This window comes from Lonchura striata, chromosome 3, assembly GCF_046129695.1.
Source record: "Lonchura striata isolate bLonStr1 chromosome 3, bLonStr1.mat, whole genome shotgun sequence".
Taxonomy (NCBI): Eukaryota; Metazoa; Chordata; class Aves; order Passeriformes; family Estrildidae; genus Lonchura; species Lonchura striata.
Genome location: NC_134605.1, coordinates 36317206 through 36340830, shown reverse-complemented (window position 1 = coordinate 36340830; position 23625 = coordinate 36317206). Strand labels below are relative to the sequence as shown.

The following is a 23625-nucleotide window of genomic DNA, read 5'->3' as shown; positions in this document are numbered from 1 at the left end:
AAAACACTGTACTAGAGGTATGAGTGCATCTTTCCTCACCTGATGTCTTTAATCTCGATATGAACATTGGCTTTGGAAGGCACACCTTGACCAAAACGTGGTCTGTCTTCAGTACAAATCCAAGAGTGATAACTAAAGGAGGGAAAAAATGTTAGCTCAGATTTCAACATGGATTGCAAAAGGCTGGTAAGAAATCTGGGTATGTGCTTGAGTTTAGCAAGAAGTCCCTAGCAGTGCACCTACAATGCTGCAGATTAAACCTTGTCCATGACTGCCTCATTGCAAACTTCCCTGCATTCTTCTGTGCAGGCACATGGAAGGACATACGGATGAAAAAGAAAAGGAATATCTGAGTTGAGGAGTAGTTTTAAAATAAAAGAAGGGAGCTCAAACTTGAAGCTTTGTGCAGGGAATTGGAGTATTTTATTGAAGTTGGAAGAAAGATTATTTTAACAGTATTATTTATAAGCACTGTAAGGAGATATTATCAGAGACCAAAGAAAAGGCATTTGCAGTAGGCAAGGGAGAGAATGAGAGCTGTGGTGCTTAATCCAAGGGAAAGCAAATATTTGAAATGTTGTGAAAAAGTAATGGTAAAATCTTACTTCTAAAAAACCAAGCAGCATAGCATGCAAGTGACAAACTCTTTTTCCTTTCATCCAAAAAAAAAAAAAAAAAAAAAAAAAAAAAAAAAAAAAAAGAGAGCTACATTCTGCTCACACTTCCAAAGTTAAAACACTATCAATGGGCCAGTCAGGAGTAACTGAGACTGAAGCTTCACTTTATCACCCCAGTTTTTATTCAGCATCACTGCAGACATCATCTATGGGGTTTGAATTCCATAGACGTGACTAGAGTTTAGTTCTGATCTTACCTTTTGTTTGAATAATCATAATGATAGGAGGATTTTTAAAACAGGCTCTGAATCCCTGTTGAGGTTTTTAATACCCCCTATTCTGAGGTCACTGGATTTAGGATTTCTGCTTGGTTCTATCTCATACACTTCTACAGATATTCAAAAGCCTGTAATAGCCCACACACAGGTTATATTAATTTCCAGTGCCTAAATCCCTTAAGTGCTTTGGGGATTTCCCTGCTAATCCTCTTTTTAATGCAGGGGTAGGTTTGAACCTTTGGGATTTATTCTTTGTGTTGGTTGTTTTTCAACCAAAGAATCTTTCAAGGGTAACAGCAGCAAGTGCTAAATGCATAAAGACATAGAAAGTTTATTTGCTGTTTATATTATCACAGCAATCTGCCAGTCTTTTTTTTTTTTGGCACAAGAAGGAAAAGAAAGTCTAACTATTATTAGTAATTACAGTACTTATAGTAATTTTGAACACTTACTAATATTAAATTTATGAAAAAGTATTAAATCCTGACTGAACATCAAATCCTTTCCTTTCCAAGGGCAAAGTAACTGTATTAATATTAATGGAGCCATAAAATACAAGTTAACTGACAGCATTTTTGCAGTTGCTTACTGCAATTGTATTTTGTTACAGAAAATTTATTGTATTTTTCATGTCTGAAAGTACAAAATGAGAAAAACTATCACAAACTGCTCTTTGTTGTAAGTGACATGCCTTTTCTTTATGATGCATGCTTTGCCATAAAAAGGGAGTGCTTAATGCATTTCTGTTGGGAGATGCCTATTTATTCTGACAAACTGATCAGCCTTCGGGGTGTTTCTTTGCCACAGAACTAATTCTACATCTCATCCATTATCTAATAGGATGTGAAAAGAGTATCCTGTCTTACAAAAAAAAATCAGGCTTTGTTTCATTACAAGGATGTGGCAGGCCCACTCACAGACTTACTTGCAGGATATACAATTGTTAGTGAAAGGCCCAGTTATACACTCATGAATGTTTCAAATAGGCCTATGGGGAAAACATTGGTAACATTGGTACTGAAGATCATTTATTTCAAAGGCAAGTATAAAATATGGCCTCTATAATGAGAAAATGCATTTCACATCTTAAATAGTACTACAGGAGCTTATGAATTTTATTATTGTAATAAACACCAATGCCATATAAACTAGCCAGCCAGAATGTCTCTGCAAAAAATATATGCCCTGATTATTTTTCTTCTCTTTCTTCATTATTTCTTCCTCTACAATGTTTATGAAAGGTTTAAAATTGTGCTTGCATGGAAAATGAGAGATTGGAGTAAGGAAAGCAAGCTGAGGCATTGTGTAATAAGGCAGTGATAAAGCAAGTGTATACAAAACACTATCAGACACATGTTGTCAGTCAGATGTGCTCTTAAGGAAATAAAGTCACAAAGGAAAAAGAGAATAGGATACACAGTTGGAAATTCAATTAAACCCAGGCATAACCTTAAGTGTTAAGAGATAGACCTTTAAAACCCTAGGTATCCAGATGAAAATTCTCTACGTGTTTGAGCAGAGCTTAACAGGCCCAAAATTTTGACCACTAATGCACTACAAATCGTTGTATTTACATGATGTTCTATTACAACAATGCAGCCTCTTTGCAATATACCCACAAAAAAGTGCTTCCATTGTGAAACTGCTAACAACCATAAGTTAATTAACAAATCAGTGTTGGTTGAAGTAAAACAAAGCATTTTAGATCATTGACAAAATAGAGGGAGAAGTGACCCAAAAGCAAGCGATTAGGTTTGATATCTCTGGAAGTTTGAACACTCACTCCACTGCACTGCTCCAAATTTCCCTGCCTTTCTAAATAACAGGATCAATCCTTTTGCACTTGCACTATTCTTCTTTTCATAAAGGGTGGTTTCTTTAGCATGACAATAAAATATGATTTTCAATGCTTCTTTGAAAAGTGAAAATACAGTTTGAAAGATTTCAAAATGAAAATACAAAAGCTGGGATTACTGGCAGACAAACATTCTAGTGTCATGTCCTCCTGATAGCCTTTATTCATTATCTGTGAATGCAGATCTGTATCTAAAAATCAAGGCTGTTTTATAAGTCTTGCTTATAATGCCAGTCAGAATGGCTTACCTCTGAGAGAACTTTTAAAGTCTGGAGTTGCATCAAGACAGCATAGCTTTAAAACAGCGTAAGAGAGACCCATTCTACATTATTGACTTTCCCCCTTACCTGCAAGGACACAGAATTTAATGTAGCATTGATGGGTCAAAGATTTGACACATGTCAAGTCAGATATCTTCATTTGAGAGTTTAAAAAAGGCATCAAACCTGATACATATGAACTACTTTAGGTGGCAGAGGCAGACAGACTGATTTAGGGAGAATTGTTTCACTTACCTGCAAAAGACATTACTTTCAATGAAGCCTTATGTAAAGAACAATGTTATTTAAGGAGGATAAAACCAGAACAACTGCTAAACATGCAGTAAAGGTCTAGAGGTAGATTCCTAAACCATGTGTTAAGTATCCTATCATTGTGTTTTTTCTATGGATTTTTGTAAACCATCCTATAAAGGCCTATGGCAAGGATGTAATTTCCTAGAAAATGGTATTTCATATGGCCTTTTATAAAGTGGTTGTCCCCTAGCAAAGTCAGCAATAGTTTTCTATAGAGAAGGCATTTGATTCAGAACTATGAATAGACTATTTCCATTAGCAAACACATACAGCAGAACAGCTTTTTTCAGCTATCACCCTTCTTCTATAAATAGATTTCACAGGAGGAAAAGCATACCCATAACTAACTAGTATGACTTTGTGTCCCTATATGAACCATGTTGCAAAATCTCATTTTTTAATAATGGCATTTATGTTACTTCATTGACAAAATGTATAATAATAACAGCAAAATTGTTGTGTTAATGATCAGAGTGTATAATAAGATGCACAATTAGGAGGATTATGGAAATTTAATGGGAAGAGAAGGGCAAGGGATCATCTATTGTATGATTCTTCATTATTGTAACCTGCTGTCTATGTCCCTAATGTGTTTTTATGACTGGCATGCTTTGGTTTGTTTTTCAGTCTGTGTTCTGCCGTGAATGTAAAGAAGAATTCCATGAAGGGGAGTGCAACTCTCTCCTCAGCCCACCAGGAGCCATGGCCCAGAAGGTATGGATCTCACAACTCCTGATCACTATCCCTGGCCCAGCCAGAGTGACATTTGTCAAATGGGTCCTAATTATAATCCTAAGTAAAAGCAATTATGTTCATGCTGAATTACTCCAGCCATCAGAATTGCCAAATTGGCTTTGCGGCAGATTTCAGTCTCTGTGATTGATAGAGCAGGAACACACAGCACTCTGCCATCTCTTGATAAAGAAAAAGCCTTCCCAGTGGGCTTCTAGGGTTGTCTTTATTCAATGTGAATACTTTTGAAAGGCTTTGTATAGTATTTTTGCCTTTCAGCTTATTTTCAGTGCACTGGTCAGGAAATCATGTGAGTTTGGGCCGAATAATAGGGCTTTTATAAAGCCTATGCAGAAAATACTATTGGTAATTTTTGTTTTAGCTTACAGAAATAAAAAATAGATTGTCTAGGCTGCAAGCTGTTAGATTATAATTATTCTAGGTTGTTCTATAATTTTGTAGCTATTGTAGTTATAGACCAGGAAAGGAAATAGTTTTTCTCTCCTGGCATTGCTCTTTGTTTGAGATTCAAGTTTTCCTTGAAATAAATAAATTGTGTAAACCACAGTCTTTCCAACTTAAAAGAAAAAAGAGACAGAGAGAGAGAGAAAGAGCAGAAGACATCCCCCTAAATATCTCACAGCTTGATGCCCAGGCTGCACTTCTAGGAAGCAGAAAACTGGTATTCAGATATCTGGCAGGTTTGCTGCTAAGAAGCTCAAAACTCAAACCCTGAGCCTCTACATAGTCCAATATGGCAGATAAAGGTTTGTGGGCAGGTGTTGATAAGGGCTTGCATCCAACCAGCTCTCAGGGAGGTGAGCCAAGCTCCTGTGACTGCCTGCAGGCAGGCTCTGTCTGAGACTGGCTTTTGGGGACTCACTGAACACAGACTGGCAGGGAGCTGAAATTCTACTGGAAGTGTTTGCCATGTGCTACCAGAGATGGTTCATATGCTATACTTTGCAGACTTTGCACCAGGTCATGACCTGTGTAGAGGTTCTTCTCTTTAACCTTTCTTAGTGAAGCTCTTCTAATTTATAAAAAGAATTAGTACTACTTGTGACAGAATGAAACAGCCTGTATCCTCCTAGTCAGTCAGGGTATCTCCTATCTCTGTTGACCTGGAACTTGTGTATTGTATCAGACACAAAATCTATCTACTTTCCCAGCCTCAAGTGATTTGTGATGCACATGTGGTATTTTATGTTTAGTAGCTATCAGCAACTTTTTTTTCCATGAATTTGTGCAACCCATTTTTTAATCCATATGTATATATAATAACGAGATTAGCATCTTAGCTGCCCTCTACGAAGAATGGTTTATTTGCAATAGCCTTAGAGCAGTTTTATGGTTCCCATTCACAATTATATATATAAAAAAAGCAACTTCAACAGAGAGTGAGAGATGCTTAAAGCATCTAACAGCCTAGTAAAGCAGGAGACCAAGGCTCAGTGCCTTACCTGAATTAAACTGAGCTATAACTTGAGTATATCTCAACATGAACAGAGAACTCTATATTCATTAAGTTACTTATGCTTAGAGTTTTGCCTAGAGTACTAAAAGTCATCATGGCACGCTAGAAGTGAATTCAACAACGTGAAAACTAGAGTTCATGTAATTTTTATTTTCCAAGGCCAAGATAAAGGTATGCCAGGAAGAATCAGAGTACCATAGGAAGAAGTAATTTATTTTAAATATTTCAATATTGCCGTTGCTTTTCCTTGTAACAATGGGAGCACTTCATCCATCTGACTCAATCTCACAGTGCATGAATTGCACCCAGTTAGACCTATTAACTTAGCAATGTTGCAGTTCTAGTGTCATGTGAATGTTCTCGCTGTTCCTGAAAATTTTCCTGTACTCTGAAGGAATTGTTCCAGAATAGCTCAATGATAGTAGCAGTATAACTCCTGCACCTCTACAAATCGGGTCCCCTGCACAGACAAGACCACAGACTACGCACGAGTCAGTGAGACTCCAGTCTAAACCGAAGTTAATTGATTTAGGTCTGCCTCCTCTTCCTCTAAGAAACTGAGAGCGGCACTAATTAAACGTCTCCACGAGGCGGTGCTGTGCCACTGAAGGAATGTTTTCCCTCGTTTCCCTCAGCCGGGCGAGCAAACCCAGCGTTTCAGAAGCTGCTGAGGCTCTGGTTTCACCCGGGCAGCATCCCTGCAGAGCCGCCTGCACACACACAGGGCTCCCGTACGGGCACACAGACCATTCCGGGGGCGTGTAGGGAGAGCAGGGCTTGTGGGACAGTTTCCATCTCTCTCCCTGAAATCAGTGTAAACATTTATCCACCTGCCAGGAGCATAGGACAGTGCGTCAGACCTAACTTGCTGTGGTTGTAGTGCTTGGTGAAGCAGTGAGAAGGCTTGTTTTATTTTTGCCTTATGGTCTGCTTCAAGGTAGGAATAATAACTGCCAGAGTTGTCTCCAGCTCATGCAATTTGATTCCTGCCTGGATCCTTTCCATATCATTTATTTTATCAAGACATCTTACTGACACAATTTCTGCCAGTCAAATTTAAGGATCAAACAAATGCACTGCCACTAAACTGTTCCTCTCCAGAAGAGGTTCAGGATGCACAATCAGTTTCAGAGAAATAGTTCCAATAAGAAAAATGTAGGGCTTGCTTTGGCCTGTAGTAGCTGCAGTAGCGAAAGGACCTTCTCTTGCCTTCACATTTCTGCAAATGCCTGCAGGCCCCTGGCGTTCAGCAATATGAAACACTGTGGACAGGTTCCGGCCTGTCAGCGCAACAGAGGTGAACATGGTGGAGCATGAGGAGTGTGACAGAGGTGAAAGAAAATCCAAGAAGGAGAGTTGTTGGATGGCACAGGAAGAGCTGTGCTGGCACTCCATGCAGCTCTCCTAAGGTGTGTCAAGGCACTGCATGGGCCGTCTACTTCCTGGGGACTTTCCATGTGTCAGGGCAGGGCCTGAGGACAGGGATGAGCCAAAATACTGGAAGGCGGGTCCACAGGTGCCCTGTGACTGGGCTGGACAGGGATGTGGGCAGCTGGAGACAGGCCCTGCTGCAGAGTCACCAGGAAGCGACATGGGTTCCCGAGCCATGAGCAGAACGCAGGGATTAGCAGAGGACTGGAGCAGCAAGGTCTGATGGTACTCTCAGAGCCTGACACCAGTTTGGGAAGACTTGGAGAAAGAGATCCCTCAGAAGCAGAGACAGAGCCTGATACAGAGAAATCTGAGTGTCCACGAAAGCCGAGCTGACTGGAGAGACTGTCAGATGGAGCAGAAGCTCCAGAAAGAGGAAAAGAAAGAGACATGTGAAATGACATGGCACAGCTACGAAGGTCCATGAAACATAAATGGTGGTGATTAAATGGGCCTGTGCTTGGGCAGATGTCAAAAGGAGGGAGGTGGAAGCCTGAGGTAAAGAGAGGGGAGTGAAGCTGGTGGACTGTGAAGGAGGGCAGAGAAGGATGGAAGGGGCAAGGGGTAAGTTGGCAGGAGGAAGGAAGAGGGCAGCAACAACTGCAGGACATAGGAGGGATAAAGCAGGAGCCACTTGTGGATCTCTGAACACCTATTCCAAATAGAGGATTTGGAAGCTTTAGGGAAGCTAAAAGGCCTTACTTGCTGCTTGGGGTAGAAAAGGCAGACTCGACAGCAAGCGTGCAGACAGCAGCATAGCTTTAACTACTGACATGTCATGACCTTTCAGATCTGTGCACAGATATTGCATGGCCCATTGGGAAGGATAAAATGTTCTCTTTCTGCTTAAATGTCTACTTTTAGCCCAGCTAGGCCATTGGAAGCTTATCTTAAACATTTACTTACTGGTGCAGGACTGATTATTTCCCATCTTAGTGTGTAAATTACATTATTTCAGGGAAAATAAAATTTATCTATGGCAATATTAGTTGAGAAGCTTTGTTTTAAAACCATTGCAGCCTCCTGGAGCTATTTGAACTTTGGGATGACAGAAGAAATCATATTTGATGAATTAAAAGGCACAGTGTGCATGATGGAATCAATGACACAGTAAAGGTGACTCCACGCAGATTTAGGTTTAGAAATAACCACATAGTCCCTGCAATGTACACCACAAAACCAAGCTTCCTGACCTCTTAACCTCACACATAGACAGCCTGTGCTGGTGGGGAATCTAGACATAAACCTGCTTCCTCTGTAAGTCTCCACCTTAAAATTAGCCTAGCTTTCAAAAAAACTTTTCTGTATGGTTTTCCTTTTACAACAATAAGCAATACACATTCTTGTTCACTAACTAGACAAGAAAATGTGGCCACATATTAGATTTGAACTTTTTCAGAGTAGCTCCCAGGATGGTTTTGGTGCTGGGCATGTTGATGAGACACTGGCAAGGTAAACTGTAATAGCAGTGACACTGATGTATAAGTGGAGCCTATATAAATAAATGAGTAGAATATGGGGCACTGACTCGTAAGTGTTTGGGGGGAAAAAAGGTAACACAACCTGGATGAAATGTGTTTTTAAAAAGTATGTTTTAGAGTTGGTTCTGTGGACAAACTTTCTCCAAGAAGCAGCTGATTATCTTGTCCTACCAAACTCCTTAAAAATCCTGTCTGAATATACCTAGTCTTAGACCAAGCCTTAATTCCAGCTAGTCAGAGAAGGAGTCTGTTCTGGCAAGTCTGGCCCTACAATCCATGCAATCCAGTAAAATCCATCTCTAAATATTCATCTTTAGCTGCTGATGCAGCTAAAAATTCTTACCTATTTCTTGCACACTGGTTACAGACTAAGTGGTGTAAATTTCTGCCACTTTGTTACATTGAAAATCTCATTATCTGCTAAAGGTGTTCATTTCAGATCATGTTCACTGAATATGCAAAGTAAAAAATATATTGCTGGTTTTAGAAAAGTCTTAACTTATCAATGATGCATTTTTAGCCCATTTACAATAACATTAGGACTTACAGTTCAAACTAGAGTTAAAATAAAGGATATGCAAACTTTCTAGTAACACCCATTTCCCTGGTGTTATTTTTAACCTTCCACTGCTTCTCTGGGTTCTAGGCTCAATAGCTGCAATTGGGAATGGGCTGGTATGGTGAATCCTTTACCAGAAGGATCATGATGTTGATATTGAAGGACTTTTTTTTCCTTCTTATTCTATAATCCACTTGGAGTCAGTCTTATTTGTTTGTTAACAGACTCCTCTGATACATAAGCCAATGTTGATGTGTTCTACCCAAGTCAGTTATACTTTGTTCTCTTTGTTGTCCTCAAAACTGTTTTACCCTTCCTTCAAGACTGTATTTGGGTAACTGACCACTTGAGTGTGGTTTATAATGGTGGGACCTCCCATATCATCCTGTGCCTCTGCTTTCAAGGCTTCTCCTATCATCCCATGTAGTTACTCCTTTGTGCAGCATTTTATTGTAGGGTCAAAGACAGTTTGTTCTGATTGATAGGACCTATAATAGTCATTCCTGTCTGTTAGTTACAAAAATACATGGAACTGTTGAACCATGCAATAATACAAAAATTGTACAAAAGCAAAAGTAGAACAGGGGAATAGTCACCAGGTCATTCAATAACTGCTGTCACAGGCTAAACCAAATCTCTAGGCGTGTCAAGACAAGTTCAGATAAAGCCTGATTGGTCCTGAGGCTCATGATGCTGGCTTGGCACAAAGGCTGTGGTCCCTTACAATAAACAGCAACACCATTTTTACTGAGGCATCAAGATACAACTTCTAAACCTTCATCTACAGTCTTTTCCAGTGTAAATTTATAGCTAATGCTGTAAAATTTGCCTTCAACTCTGCTCTTAACCTGTGGGATGTTGCCTGTCCTGGCTGTAGCCCTAAGCTGGAGGCCTTTGTCACCTAAATCCCAAAACCCTTCCCAGACCTAACACCTTCAAATCAAACCTCAGCTGTTCCTTGTTTGGAATTCAGCCCTCACAGTTTTCAGATCTTCTGGGCTCAAACCTGACCCGGGCATGATGTCTCAGGCAAACGACTGGCTCAAAGCAGACTCACTGGATCACCTCCCAGACCTGTTTTCTGCTGCACAGGTTCAACCTAAAGGCACATCCATGCACTCACACACACATCCAGGAAAGCCTGTCACAGCACCTGGCATCCTGCTGAAGGATGTTGGAATGTAGCTCCTGGAAACGGTTCTAGCTCACTTGGGCCACAGGTGAGCCTGCAGCCCATCTTTTCCTCCTGTGTGCAGGTCTCAGAGTTGACAGTAGGGGGTATGAAATGCACAGGTATTGCCTGCCGGGCTTCCTTCTCCATTGTGGAATGACAGATGCTGAGCTCCCATGCTACAAATTTCCAGCAAGCATGTAGGGTTGTGAAGCCTGGTCTCTAAGCAGCTAATGATGATCTAAATGATAAATAGTAAGTGCTAACCACAGAAAACATTCATTATTTCCCTGCATTTTAGTGAAAGGAAAAGCTACTGGAAAGATTCATCATACATAGTATCTTGCAATGAGACCTGAGTCACAGTATGAAATGTGGAACATCTATTATTAGGCCATTGATTTTTTTTTTTTCCCATCAGATAAATTTTAAAAGTTAAATAAAACATGACTGTACAAGGAATGGCACACCTAGCTTGAGTTCTAAAATATCTTAAACTACTGAAAAAGAAACTGAGGCTCAGGGTTTTAGTGTTTGGTATACTCACAATGTCAAGCTCAGGACATTTCAGCCTAATTAAAGGAGCAAGAAAAATAATGTAACCAGAAAATGTCCCATAAAATTAATCTATGTGTTATAAATAAAGATGCACCAGAGAAAATTTAAGAATAGGTCTTAATTTCCTGTCTAATGAGAAATAGATGATAACTATATAGAGAAAATTTTAGATTTCCTGTTTTGGGGAGCAATAAAGTAAAAAAAATCTGACAGACTACTTTTGTTTATGAGGCTCAGCTGACAGTCATTTTCGGCAGTGTTGCCACTTATGAGAGAAGGAACGTTCTTTAGTCTACTCATGGAAAACAGTTATATAAGAATGACCTGTATTAGATTAGATTTTCTGCTTTAGAGCAGTGCAAATTCAATATTCACCATCTACCTGAATTTAATTCATTATATGAATGGCTGCAACACACAGAGTGAGAATCTTGCTGTGCAGTGTCACCAAACCAGAGCACTCTTCCATCTTGTATCCAATATAATACCCTGTGTATATCAATTTGATTTTAACTAGTTGCTGTCATCACAAAGCAGCTCTTTCATTTTGTGTCAGAATTCCCCAGGCACACTAGACAAATTGGCTCACACAAAGCTGCTTCATGTGGATTTAACTGGATCATTGTAGTACTTGCATCTCTATTTTTCCTGTGAAACTTATTCTCATTGAATTAATATATTTTCTATTCCTTATCTATAGCCACATTTTAGCATTTTGAATTAGCCTTAATCTGTCTCTAAAATAGAGCAATAGTCCCACAGCTATGCACATCTCTCTTTGTGAGATTTTGAGTCTTAAATGGCTCAAATAATCCATTTTCTTCCAAAACCCTCTAGCCTATCTAGTGCACTAGACACCTGCTATTTTTACCCCCTGCAGTAAAAGACACCAATAAATATGACAGTATGTTAATTCATGTGATCATGTTCATAAAACAGTCCTGGTGAAGCCAAGAAGACAAATTTAAGTTGGACTGTCACCACACATTGTAGATCAGGCTTCAACAGCTGAGACTGCTTTTGCTTAGAGCTCTAGCTCTAGTGGGCTGTGTTAACCTAAATATTATGGTGGGATGAACATTGTTCATGCAAAATGAATTTTTCTTTGTCTTCCTTTCAAATGCTTTCAAGTATACATAGCTTTTCTCACATTCTTGTTAGAAAATGAGTAATACTTCCTGTTTTGAGACATCTAAACCTTTTTAAAATTCTGTATTTCACATAAAGTGAAATAATTTTACGTATTTCTATTCCCCTAAATAAAAAAAGCTTATTTTTGCAAGTAAGATTCTCTTAAAACCAAGCATTTCTGTTCAAAATCAAATGTATTTTGTATTTAAAGAAAGCTTCACTAAGATATATTTTTTTTAAGTTATGTATTACCAGCTTGTTTTCTTACTGGGAGAGATGAAGCACCAAGGGCAAACAAGCAGGAATACAGAAATAACATACACTTGAAGCAAAGCACAAAGAAGGTTAACAGTTGCATATTTTATTGTGAATTAAGGGTCTTCAGTTTTGAGATGTTGTCTATACTAGGCAAAATAAGCATGATCATTAAAGAAGTGTGCTAATATAAGGCAGATTATAATTCAGTGGATGTCAAAATTTAACATTATGTATCTAAGACTTCCAGTATTTTGAACAAGAGGTTTGGCATTAATGTTTTCAATCTAGATGGTATTGCTTAGTTGCTGTCTGTGAACACATTCTTCATTAGCTTCAATGTAGTTCTACTGACAGGTCGATGTGTACTCTATCATCTGAATGAGATGCTGCTCTAAGGACACTTTATTTCTATTTCAAGATACTTTCTGTCCCTGTAGATCTCTTTCCAGTACTTCATGATATTGATTAACTGCAAAGAAAGCATTCTATATATATGTTTTTTGTATTATTGTTGTATGGTCCTCGACAGTCTCTGTGGTCTCTTTATCCCTGTTAGTTTTTCCAAAAGACTCAGCATAGAAACAGAAGTAAATCTATGTCCTTCAGTATGACCCAGAGATAATAAGACAACCTTTTGCTCTTGTCTCCCTAAGGGAGTACTGCAGGGGGGGATATTGAATAGTGCTTACAACAACCCTTTCTATACCTTGCTGTTATTTATGGGTATTTATTCCTGGTAATAAGATGCAGCACATTTGAGAATTAAAAAAATATTCATAAAGTGGCGTGGATGGCATCTAGTCACTTTTCCACAGTGCTGGGACAAATGTTTCATACTAACTGGGGAACTAGAGCATATAATGTTGAGTGAGCATCAGAAGTGATCCAAGTCTCCTGTCCTCAGCAAACTGACGTGTGATGCACACCTGGAGCATCTCTGAATGTCCTATCCAAGACCAGGCAGAACAAACAAAGTTAGAGACCCTTCTGCTTGACAGACCTTGGCCATTTTCAAGGAGATTAGGTTTTCTAGTTTAGGATGTAAGAACATGATTTAAATAGACACTGATAATGAGGAATTGCCATACACCTTTTCTTTGTTTGAAGAAAAAATGCAGATTAAATATATGTGTGCTTGCCATCACTGGGTGAGAAGCACTAAATAAAGCACATGAACACTGAAGGCTTGTAGATCTGCATGGTATGATTTCTTCACTGAATCAGAGGGACTCCGTCAATGTGCCATTTCTCTGCATTTGGTTCATGCAGCAGGAAGTTTTTAACTTAGCATTCAGCAAGAGTGGGCATAGGAGGGGTGTTTCAGCTCCAATGGGCTGAAATATGCTGCTGCAACTAGTTCATGCTAGAATTTTTGCAATGGAAAATACTAAAATAATAATTCACTGCTGTTTTCAGCAGTTTGTTCTTGGTGAACTCCATGTGTATGGCTAGAAGTTGTTTCTTTTAGTTATTTCTAAGGTATCCCAATTTTGCAGAACTAAGATCAAAAATGTTTATATAAATAAAGTTAGCAATTTGATGTGTGAAATTTTGCCTCAGTGTCCTTTGCTGTTAGGTGCTGTTAGGTCACAACAAAGACATGAAGATGGAGAAAAAAAGCATGTTTGCAAGTATTAAAACATTGGATTTGGACTATTTGAGAAAATAGAGCCAACTGTGAAGCTCTTCTGGACTGATTGCAAAAATTTAAAATACTTCTGATCTTCTCATTTAGTGCTTCTGAAAAGAATAGCATTGTTTTGTCACTGCTGTAGTGATTTTCAACTGTGTGCATGTTAAGCAATGCAGTCCCATTAAAATGAGATACCATCTTATTTCTGTCATGGGGAAAACTGAGGCCCAGGTCAAGTGTTCTCCTCTCTCCCACTCTGCTTCCCTGAGCTAGCTCAGATTGCTTGCAAAAGTCATCTTTCCTTAAGGATGTAGGTGTTGAAAAATCAATACAAGATTATGTTCTTTGCTATTAGCTTGAGCAGCTTTTTCTATTTCCCAGAATTTACTATTGTGCTGTTGTATAGAGGTCATCTTTCTGCCAAATTGCTGAATAATCCAGCAGGGTGCAGGGCCGAGTTCCCTCTTCACAAACAGAGACAAAAGTAAAAGTCATTTCTAGGATACAGATAAGAAGATTTTGTTCACTTTTGTCACCTCTACATCAAAAAGAAAAGCAAACTGGAGACTGTTAAGTGTGGAGCAACACAAGACATTCACAGACTGAGGACACTGATGTAGGTTGTAAAATAAATAATGGCAAACATATTATTGATGTTTCCTGATTAAAAGAAGACAGTGGGGGGGTTTTGTTGATGTTGTTTTGTGTTTTGGTTTGGTTTTCCTAAATGCATATTACAACAGCCACTAGATGAGCTGGAAATAAATTTCTGCAGATGGTGGTCTTTGTTATTCCATTTTAACTCAGGTCATTTCAGCCAGGAATGAAATTTGAGGCACTACTTGTTGACAGAACTTATATGTTTTCTCAATACTAGATGACCAGAATTCAAGCAGAGTTATGGCTTTGTAGCATTGTTTGAAGTTGGGCCAATTTCCTTTTTCTGTCTTACTAGGAATAAATATATTAAAAAATTATCCATAAAAATAAATATAAAGGTCTATCCACATGAAAGCCTATAAGTATTTAGAAGGTATACATTAAGAAGTTACAGGAATTGTTATAAATTAAATAGTTTTGTTTAAGTTCATCCTTTTCCCATATGCTTGAATAAAACCATATTATGAATGGAGAGAGCAGAGCTTCAAGTTGGAACCAACATGCATTGTTTATAGGTGCTATTCACATGGTTGCCAACCTTGTGTGATGGAAATGACCCAAGGCACTGCCATCTCTTTTGTCTTTGTACTATCATTTTAGGTAGGAAATAGCCAAATAGGCCACTTGTGTAGATTATGTAATTTTGTCCCAGTCATAAATAGGACAAACACAGGAGTCCCTTTTATACTCTTCATGATGACTTTTTCCTTCTGTGTCATTCTGTCTGGGGAGCTTTCATTGCTCACGAGTGGCTTTTTTTACTTTTTTTTTCAAAATTTTTGTTCATTCTTTGTGCCTGTTACATTTGTGTAGAGTTACATTGGAATGAAATTCAGACCTCCAGTACAACAGAACACACCTTATTATGAAAAACAATTTCTTTCCAGGCACCCCACCATCCTGCATGACCATGTATTGCACTCCCTTGGTGCCTTTGCTTTTCTTGCAAGAAGGGCTTTAATCCCTGAAGCAGAATCAAACCTGTGGTGTCTAACATGGGATGTTGTCAGACAGATTCACCTGACTCTGCCTTTGCCTTCCCTTTTGCTTTGCCTGTCTTGGTGTATTTGCAGCACGGCTTGATGCTCTTCCTCTCTCTTTGCAGGGGTATGTGGTTGATGAACATGCAGCCATGCAAGCTCGATGGGAAGAGGCATCTAGAGAAACAATCAAGAAGACAACCAAGCCATGCCCCAACTGCAATATTCCAGTAGAAAAAAATGGTAAGTTTATTAGATATCTTGTACTTACCTGTCTCTTAAAATTAATTTTACAGTATAAACATATGAATGCGCAGGTGTACATATGCATAATATTATTTCAAAAGGGGGAGAGCACAAAAAGCTTGAAGAATTCCCTGTGTCACCTTATCTAAATTATCTTGAAAACACTAACTAAATCTCTCAGTTCTAAAACCACTAATTAAGCCTCACAAGATGTCCAGCTATTTTTTAGACAGGGGAAATGGGGCACTGGATGTTGCATTCATATGACTGGATATCCAGCTAGTTATCTAGACTTTCCATTGTCACTGGGAAAAATAGACATTTGTAGGGTAAAACTCATCTTCTGATGAAGCAGAACATATGTAGGCTAGAAAATCACACCTAAAAGTGGGGTGTAAAGAATTAGTCCTGCTGTAGATGTCTACACAGTATAAGGCTGAATTTGGGTGAGATTAATCCCAACCCAGCCACATGCCCATGGTAGCAGAGCAAGTTAGAGAAAGCAACAAACAGTTGCATTAATCAGTGCTTACCATGTAGGAAGAAAAGTAATCTGCTGGTACTGGGATGTTTAAAATTAAGAACAGGATTGATAAATAGGCTGTACTGTATAGGTTAATACTGTTCCAAGACTTAATTGTATTTATGTTGATAAAAATATGTTAACATGATTGTCTAAATAGTAATCAAATACTTAGAGGGTGATTCCCTGTTTTGTGGCATTCACATGGGACACTGAAAATACCAAATAAGGCACTACAAACTGCAAGGGGAGAATACTTTGGGCATTGACACTGCAGAAATATTACTGGGGAAGAAATAGGACAAAATTCTGAAATCTGGTGCTTGATGAAAGAAAAGGCAGTTGGCAGATTGAAAGTGGGAGACACCCTCAAGCACAAGAGGCAGAAGGAGATAAAGCTTGAATTGAAGAGTGGGAAGGTGAGGCAAGATTTGGCATAGTGTGGAGAGCAAGGTGGGCAGCAGAAGAGAGAGAACAGAGGCCTAAGTCAAAAATTATTTACAGATTTCTAGAACAGACTGAAAAACATAATTTTTAATCTGATTAGAAGTAGGCAAATTATAATGGTGACTATTTATATTCAAGAGTTTGTGCACAGCCAAACAAAAACCTGGTTAGCCTTGAAGTAGTGGTAAGACCTTTACTTTCTCTTAGACTCTGAGCACCTACTTTAGTTGCCCTGCTTTGAGAAGAGTTTTGGATTTGATGTTCTCTTAAGGGACTTTCCCACCTCAGTGATTCTGTCATTTTGCAAATAAAATCATGAAGCTTAAAAAGTGCAGTGCTTGTCTTCTTCTTTGGTCATGGGTACTGCACATGCCAGCTTCTAGGCTGCCATTTGTAAACTTAAAGAAGCATTTCAGAGCTGCCAAAGTAAAGCTGCTGTCAAGACACTGACAACTGCATCCTGATGTCTGCCAGCAGTCCTCGTTTGGGAAGAGTACACTGACTCCACACAGGAGAATAATTCTGCTTTCCTTCCCCATATTCTGTGGGACAGTGTCTTTTACAAGCGACAGTGACAATGACAATAACTTTTCTGTAATGCCCATATAAACTACAGGCATTGTAGAATATTTCTGGATGCCAGTAACTTTTCTGCAATAGCTGAAGTGAAAGAGATAAACACTTTCCCACAGTGAAGGTCCCAGTCTGAGTGAGTTTAGACACCCATCCATGTCTCTTAGAGGGCTGCTGTACTCACAGAGCTGTAGGTCCCATTGCCTGAGGCACGCTCCACTCCTGACTGCTGATCTCAGCTGCCATGTAGACAGAGAATAACATAATTTATGTAGCTTAGCAGGGAGCGCACATGTTTTACAGAGGCCACCAAATGGGCTTGGGTCCTGTACCAGGACTGAGATGAGTTTTGCCCAGTGATGGCTTAATACAAACTGTAAGAGAGGACTGGAACTAATCTTTAAATAAACCATAACATGGAGGCTGGCCATTTGTATGTTTACATTTAAATAAGATAAAAATCTTTCTGGCACATTGCATTTCTTACACAAAGATATAAACTAACAAATAGACCTTGCTATCACAAGTGATTTTCTCTCTTTGTCAGGTGAAGCAGACAGGCCTATTTTAACAAACCAATCCTTGTTTGTTTTTGCCTTCTGAGAAACATTATGGAGTGACATTTTTAAAAACATGGTGTAAGGGTAGCAGCTCGTACTGTAGGGAACACACACTTCCTGTACCCCCCATCACCATTTGGAGTCAAACCAAGATGACATTTCAGCATTTCTTCATAGTGCATGCTCTTCTCTCAGTTTGAATTGTACAAAAGATATCTTTGTGTGGCAAGCAACATAATTTCAATTTGAAATGTATTTCTGTAATGACCTTTGACAATGTTAATGTTTATATATTACAAAATAAACTTTTGATGAAGGTTATGAGCAGAAAAATTAAAGCTGCTCTCATGGTATGGAGAAGAAACCCAACATGCAAAAAACATTTATATGATCAAAAGGCTGCTTCTGATACTAAAAAGGTCAAATCAACTTACTAATGTAATTTTTGTATAATCAGCAGTCAGCCACCAAAATCTATCTCCTGATTTACCAACTTTGCAAACCTTGCAAATCTTTGAATCCAAATTCAAAAAAGGATTTAATTTTGTTTATCTTCTGGCTCACAGCTGGGCTAGTGTAGAGTAACCTTGAGGAGCTACCTCCAGGACTGCTTTGAAAGGCTACAGCCTATCATCTCTTTTCCCTATCCCTAACATAGTCTTTTTAAATTTCCTCCTACCTCTGCAGTCCCTCCAGTGAGAAAAGCACATTAAAGCCCAGTAACAGGAGTAGCAGTATTTAGAAAGCCCAAGGAAATATTCTTCAGGTTTATATTTTTCTTTTATTAAATAATTTACTTAGTTGGTAAATTAGTCTGAGAAAGTAGGTTTTAATGTTCTTAATTGTTGATTAACATCTCTAAGTATTTTCCAAGTACCAAAGCCATTCTGTTGCTATTTTGCAGGCGGCTGCATGCACATGAAATGTCCTCGCCCTCAGTGCAGGTTTGAGTGGTGCTGGAACTGTGGCCTGGAGTGGAACAGAACCTGCATGGGAGATCACTGGTTTGAGTAGCAGGGCTGAGGCCAGTCCGTGTTGCTGCTAAAGCTTGTTTTTATCAGGGTCAAATTGTGAACCACTTGCTTAAACAAAAATCCCAGTGGTTTTAGGGACACAGAGTTCAGAAGTTGGCCTAGTTTGTTGGCTTTTGGCTTTATTGCATATGCAATCATACCAAAATCACATTGAAGTTATGCCAAGGCTTTTAAATACGCTAAGTTAAAATAATAATTGTTTTAATGGACAGACTTGCTCATCATGGTACAAAGAGGGGTAAATTGCAACTTTTTGAACTTGCAAAATATCAGCATGGAGAGTTGGCAGGGTTACCATGAGGAAACCTTACTTGACATTTATAGTCATGAATCCATAACTCTTGCAAGCAGGAACAACCTGCATATGTGTGTGTGTCTGAGTGCGCAAGCATCAAGGAGGGGGGAAGATGTTCCCTGCATCATCTGCTTTTTTTCTTTGACCACTTCTTCACTCATTCAACACAATTTTTGATTTCAAGGCAGTATTTCTTAACAGCATTTTTGGCAGAGGGAAGGCTGTGGCTCTTCAGTGTTTTCTCAGGGTTTCTTCCTAACAGGCTTTCTGCAGGGGTTTTGCTTTAAATGAAATTCTCATGGAAACACCCAGCTTTATGCCATACTCGTGCTTGTGTATTTGTGATATACAACACAAAGCCAGCCTACCTACTCATTACAGACTTTGTTACTATGGGAAGATTAGCTAAGGATGCCGTTTCAGCCCTGTCCATGGCTGTTGGTACAGTGGTGACTGGATCCAATTATGTGTTGCGCAAGCTACACTCACATGGCTTCATTTTTCTTGTACTTATGGAATGCTTTGGACGTGGCAAAGTGAAGCAGGAGGGGACTTCTCAGGGCTTTTCTCTACCATGATTCTTCTAAATTGAATTACAATATGAGTATTATTCTGAAAATATATTTATTGCTCTAATGGTGTGGGGCAGAGGGACAGCTTCATTTTACAACACAGCAAGTAAAGTTTAATAGCATTTCCAAGTCTAAACAATTTTACTGTTTGTGATCTTTACATTGATGTTTTACTTTGAAATGAAATGGATAATGTCCACATCCAACACACCATGTAAGGATTTACACAATTTAGTTCTGGGGGAAAAAAAAAAAAAATACAATAAATAAAGTGGTCAAAATTTTAAACTTTATTTCTTTTTTTTTTTTTATTTGAATACAAAGTAAATGAGTACAAAAATATTGGGTGGGTCATGCATTGCCTTCACGGATTCAAACTCCCAGCTGAGAGGCTAGCCCTTTGATCAAGACATAATGTTAGCACAAAATAAGTTCCACAACCATAGTCTTCTTTTATCAAGTTTGAACTAATATTTTGTATGGCATGACTGTAGAGTCCTGAAATATGGGTGGGCCTCATATCAGTGCAGAGCATGAAGCTTGAGGGATGAAAAAAATCCCAGGCTCACTAGAAAACATGTCTAATTGCTAAAAGCAGTGAAATCTTAATCTGTCTAAACTGGAAGAGACATTAAAAGTGCAAGGAAACAAAAGAATGAAGGCATGAGGTACCAAAAATGAGAGAGTGAACTGGTAGAATTAAGAAAATGAGAAAAAAAAGAAGTGGCAATGAGAAGACAATGGACATTTCCTAAAGGTAATTTTCCTATTTGACACTGCTGAAATGAAATTTATGCAGGACTTGCTACACTGAAGTGTAGGAATGCAATTGAATGCCACAATGCCACAAAATACTCATTTAAGTATTTTGTCTTGACAGGGGTATTTTACTGTGAGCTCTGATTATCTCATTATTTGATTTCCTATATTTGGGTCTATTTTTCAATGTATATGGCCAGTTTCCAGCAGGCTAGGGGAAAGTAACAATGCTTAATTTTACTTTGATCATGTGTTACATGGGAGTTCGTCACTATACTTCATATTCAAAAACATTCAGAATCAAAGTCTGAATCTCCTTTTTTTTTTAAGTGTCTTTCTCATATAGGAAGAAGTTATTCACTATAATTCAGTTTCACTGAGTTAGAGCCTGGCCTAACATATTAATGTTTAAATTGTTACATGTGATTTATTGCCCCTGGATCAAGGTCCATTGAGGTCAATGGACTACAGACCAGCTCCTGTATTTCCTTCTGGCCTGGGAAGGGCATGCCAGGCATGAGTCATAAGGCTAGAATAGAAACACCTCTTTCTTGGAAGAACTTGTCAGAGAACAGGATTATGAGCATTTGTCTGAGACGTAAGCAAGGACAGGAAAGGAGAATAAAGAAAGGAGTTCCAGAATTGACTCAAAGTTGTGTGACACAGTCCAGATTTCGCACTCTGCCAAAAACAAATGTGTTTGCTGAAGAATTTAACAGAACATGTCCTGATCTTCTCTGTATTAGTACTATATGTGCCCACGCATACATGCACAAACTTTGAGATGGTACAGGGTGTTAATCTGATTTCTCTTTACACTAAGATTTTCATAGTTTTCACAATTTGAAGGGCATGAAAATTCAGGATTAATTCTCTGCTGACACCATAAGAATGCTGGAATTCCTATAGAGATGTGTGAATTGAACCTAAAAATTTTCCTACACTGGTAAACTTTTTTTTTTTTTTTTTTTTTTTTTGCATGGAAAGTGCCATTTTAAAAATATATTTAAAATATCTTGTAAAAATCCAATTTATTTTGCTATTGGAAGCAAAACAGAACAGAACAAATCAAGTTTTCAGTGTCTATTCAGACTGCTCTTCTTATTTCAGCTTTGAAATATCAGAGGGAAATTCACCTCACTCAACTTTAGCTCTCTAGTTAGTTCAGTAGCTTCTGAAGGTTGTTGTGCATGTGCATGGTGGAGCCTGCTGAGTTTTTAGTACAATTGCTCATGGCTAGAGGTGTGATGGCAACATCCCTGCCAGAGACAAGGCACAGCTCCAGACAGAATGCACAGGACCTGTTCTGTGTGCTCCTGTACACTCTTGGCTCAGTTGCTGCATGAGGAGGGGAATCTTCCTTTTTTAAAAACTTAACAGTGGCATTGTTTGCTGGCATGCATGAAGCCAGCCTTGGCAAACGTTTCCTCGGGGCTGGCACGCACATTTTTTGAAGTGGTCCTGGGCAGCCATGGAGGGTTAATGAAGACAAACAGGACTCAAGCATGAAAGAAGGTAACAAACCTGAGGGCTTAAGCAGATGAAAAGTTTTCAAGAGTTTTTGGGTTTATGTTCTCTTCTAGCAATACATTCTGGAAACAATGACATTTAACTGTATGTTCTAAGAAGGTGATTTATTGTGGAGCTATAAAGCAAAAAAAAGAAGTCTGTACCTTCACATCAAGGTTTGGCTTTGTTAATTGAATTCTCTTTACCTTGAACCTTCTACATCTTTCAGATCAAAACAATTACAGACTTGTTCTTGGTACTGCAATCTGGGATCCTTTAGTGCATGTTAAATGGATTAAGTACAGGATGTATGCTTAAATATTCAATAATAGTTATCATGATAATAATTCAGCTCTGTATTTACAATGAAGATCTCTAATATTTAAATCCAGCTGGAAATTAAATAAAAATACCAAGTATATTAAGAAGAAAATGCATAACAGTTCGAGTTCCTCAGGAAAAAGCATATCTCAAAGTTTAAAGTAAGTAATACTTCTGGAACTGTGACTTTGACTAAAATATCATTTATATGTCTGTTTTGTCTTGTCACAAAACACAAGCTAAATTATTTCACTTTAAAGGGTACACTTTAAAGAAAAAACTCAGTAAATGGCACTCCAGAAGAAACATTATGCCACTGATGGGAACAGTCAAGCTCTGAAAGAGCAGCAAGCAGTGTGAATGCTATGTGCATGTGAATAGTAAGGCACCATCTCTATTGCAAACCAGCGTGGTAATTTTGCCTGCAGATATTGTCAATCATGTAAGCTGGAGTGAAATTGGTATTTGTGGAGGAAAACATAAGGCACTTGGAGGTGAGAGGCCAAATTCCAAGACATTCTGCTGGTCTGGAAGACTGGGAAAATTCAGCCCTTTGTGCCAAACTTTCTCACATTTTGAATAGCAGCCACTGTTACGTTCCTTGTGTTGACTGTGCTGCTCAAACCATTACACAAGTAAATCATCATGTGTGGGAAGCTCAGGAAGCAACACCTGCAGCAAGACTGGAAGGATAAAGCATAAAACCAAATCTTAAAATTGGTCAGCCCCATTCTGATCTAATTTGTCTGATACAGTGTTTGATGAGTCTGGTGTCATGCTTTAACCAGTCAGCAAACTGAGTACCACGCAGCCTCTCATGCACCATGCCCCAACCCCTCTCTAGGATGGGGAGGAGAACCTGAAGAAGGTAAAACCTGTGGGTTGAGATAAGAACAGTTTAATAATTGAAAAAAAGTAAAATATCATCATCATGAAATCATAGTAAGGAAAATGGAGATAACCAAAAGAGAAAAAGGAATAAAACCCAAGATAAATGAGTGCTGCACAATACAATTGGTCACTACCCACAGACTGATGCCCAGGCCAGCCCTGAGTAGTGATTAGCTCCTCCCAGCTGACTCCCCTGGTTTATATACTGATCATGTCCTTCTGTGCTGTGGGATATCCCTTTGGCCAGGCCAGGTCAGCTGTCCTGGCCATGCTTCCTCCCAGCTTCTTGTGCACCTCCTCACAGGCAGAGTATGGGAGACTGAAAAGTCCTTGACTTAAGCATTATTTAGCAACAACTGAAACATCAGTGCGTTTCCAAGATTAGTCCCATACTAAATCCAAACACAAGCACTGTACCAGCTACTAGAAAAAACATTATCCCATTATCCCAGCTGAAAACAGGACATATGGTAATGGCTGATGGAGAGAAGCCCTACCC

At 38.8% G+C, this 23625-nt stretch overlaps 1 protein-coding gene across 1 annotated transcript in view; it reads left to right on the top strand.

Moving 5' to 3' along the window:
- PRKN (parkin RBR E3 ubiquitin protein ligase) overlaps nt 1–19893 on the top strand; it is a 681559-nt gene extending 661666 nt beyond the window's left edge. Inside the window, exons 10-12 of the mRNA XM_021544140.2 lie at nt 3953–4039; nt 15522–15639; nt 18650–19893. Coding sequence (XP_021399815.2) covers nt 3953–4039; nt 15522–15639; nt 18650–18759 — 315 coding nt within the window. The 3' untranslated portion in view covers nt 18760–19893. The remainder of the gene's footprint in view (nt 1–3952; nt 4040–15521; nt 15640–18649) is intronic.
- Nucleotides 19894–23625: the final 3732 nt, after the last annotated feature.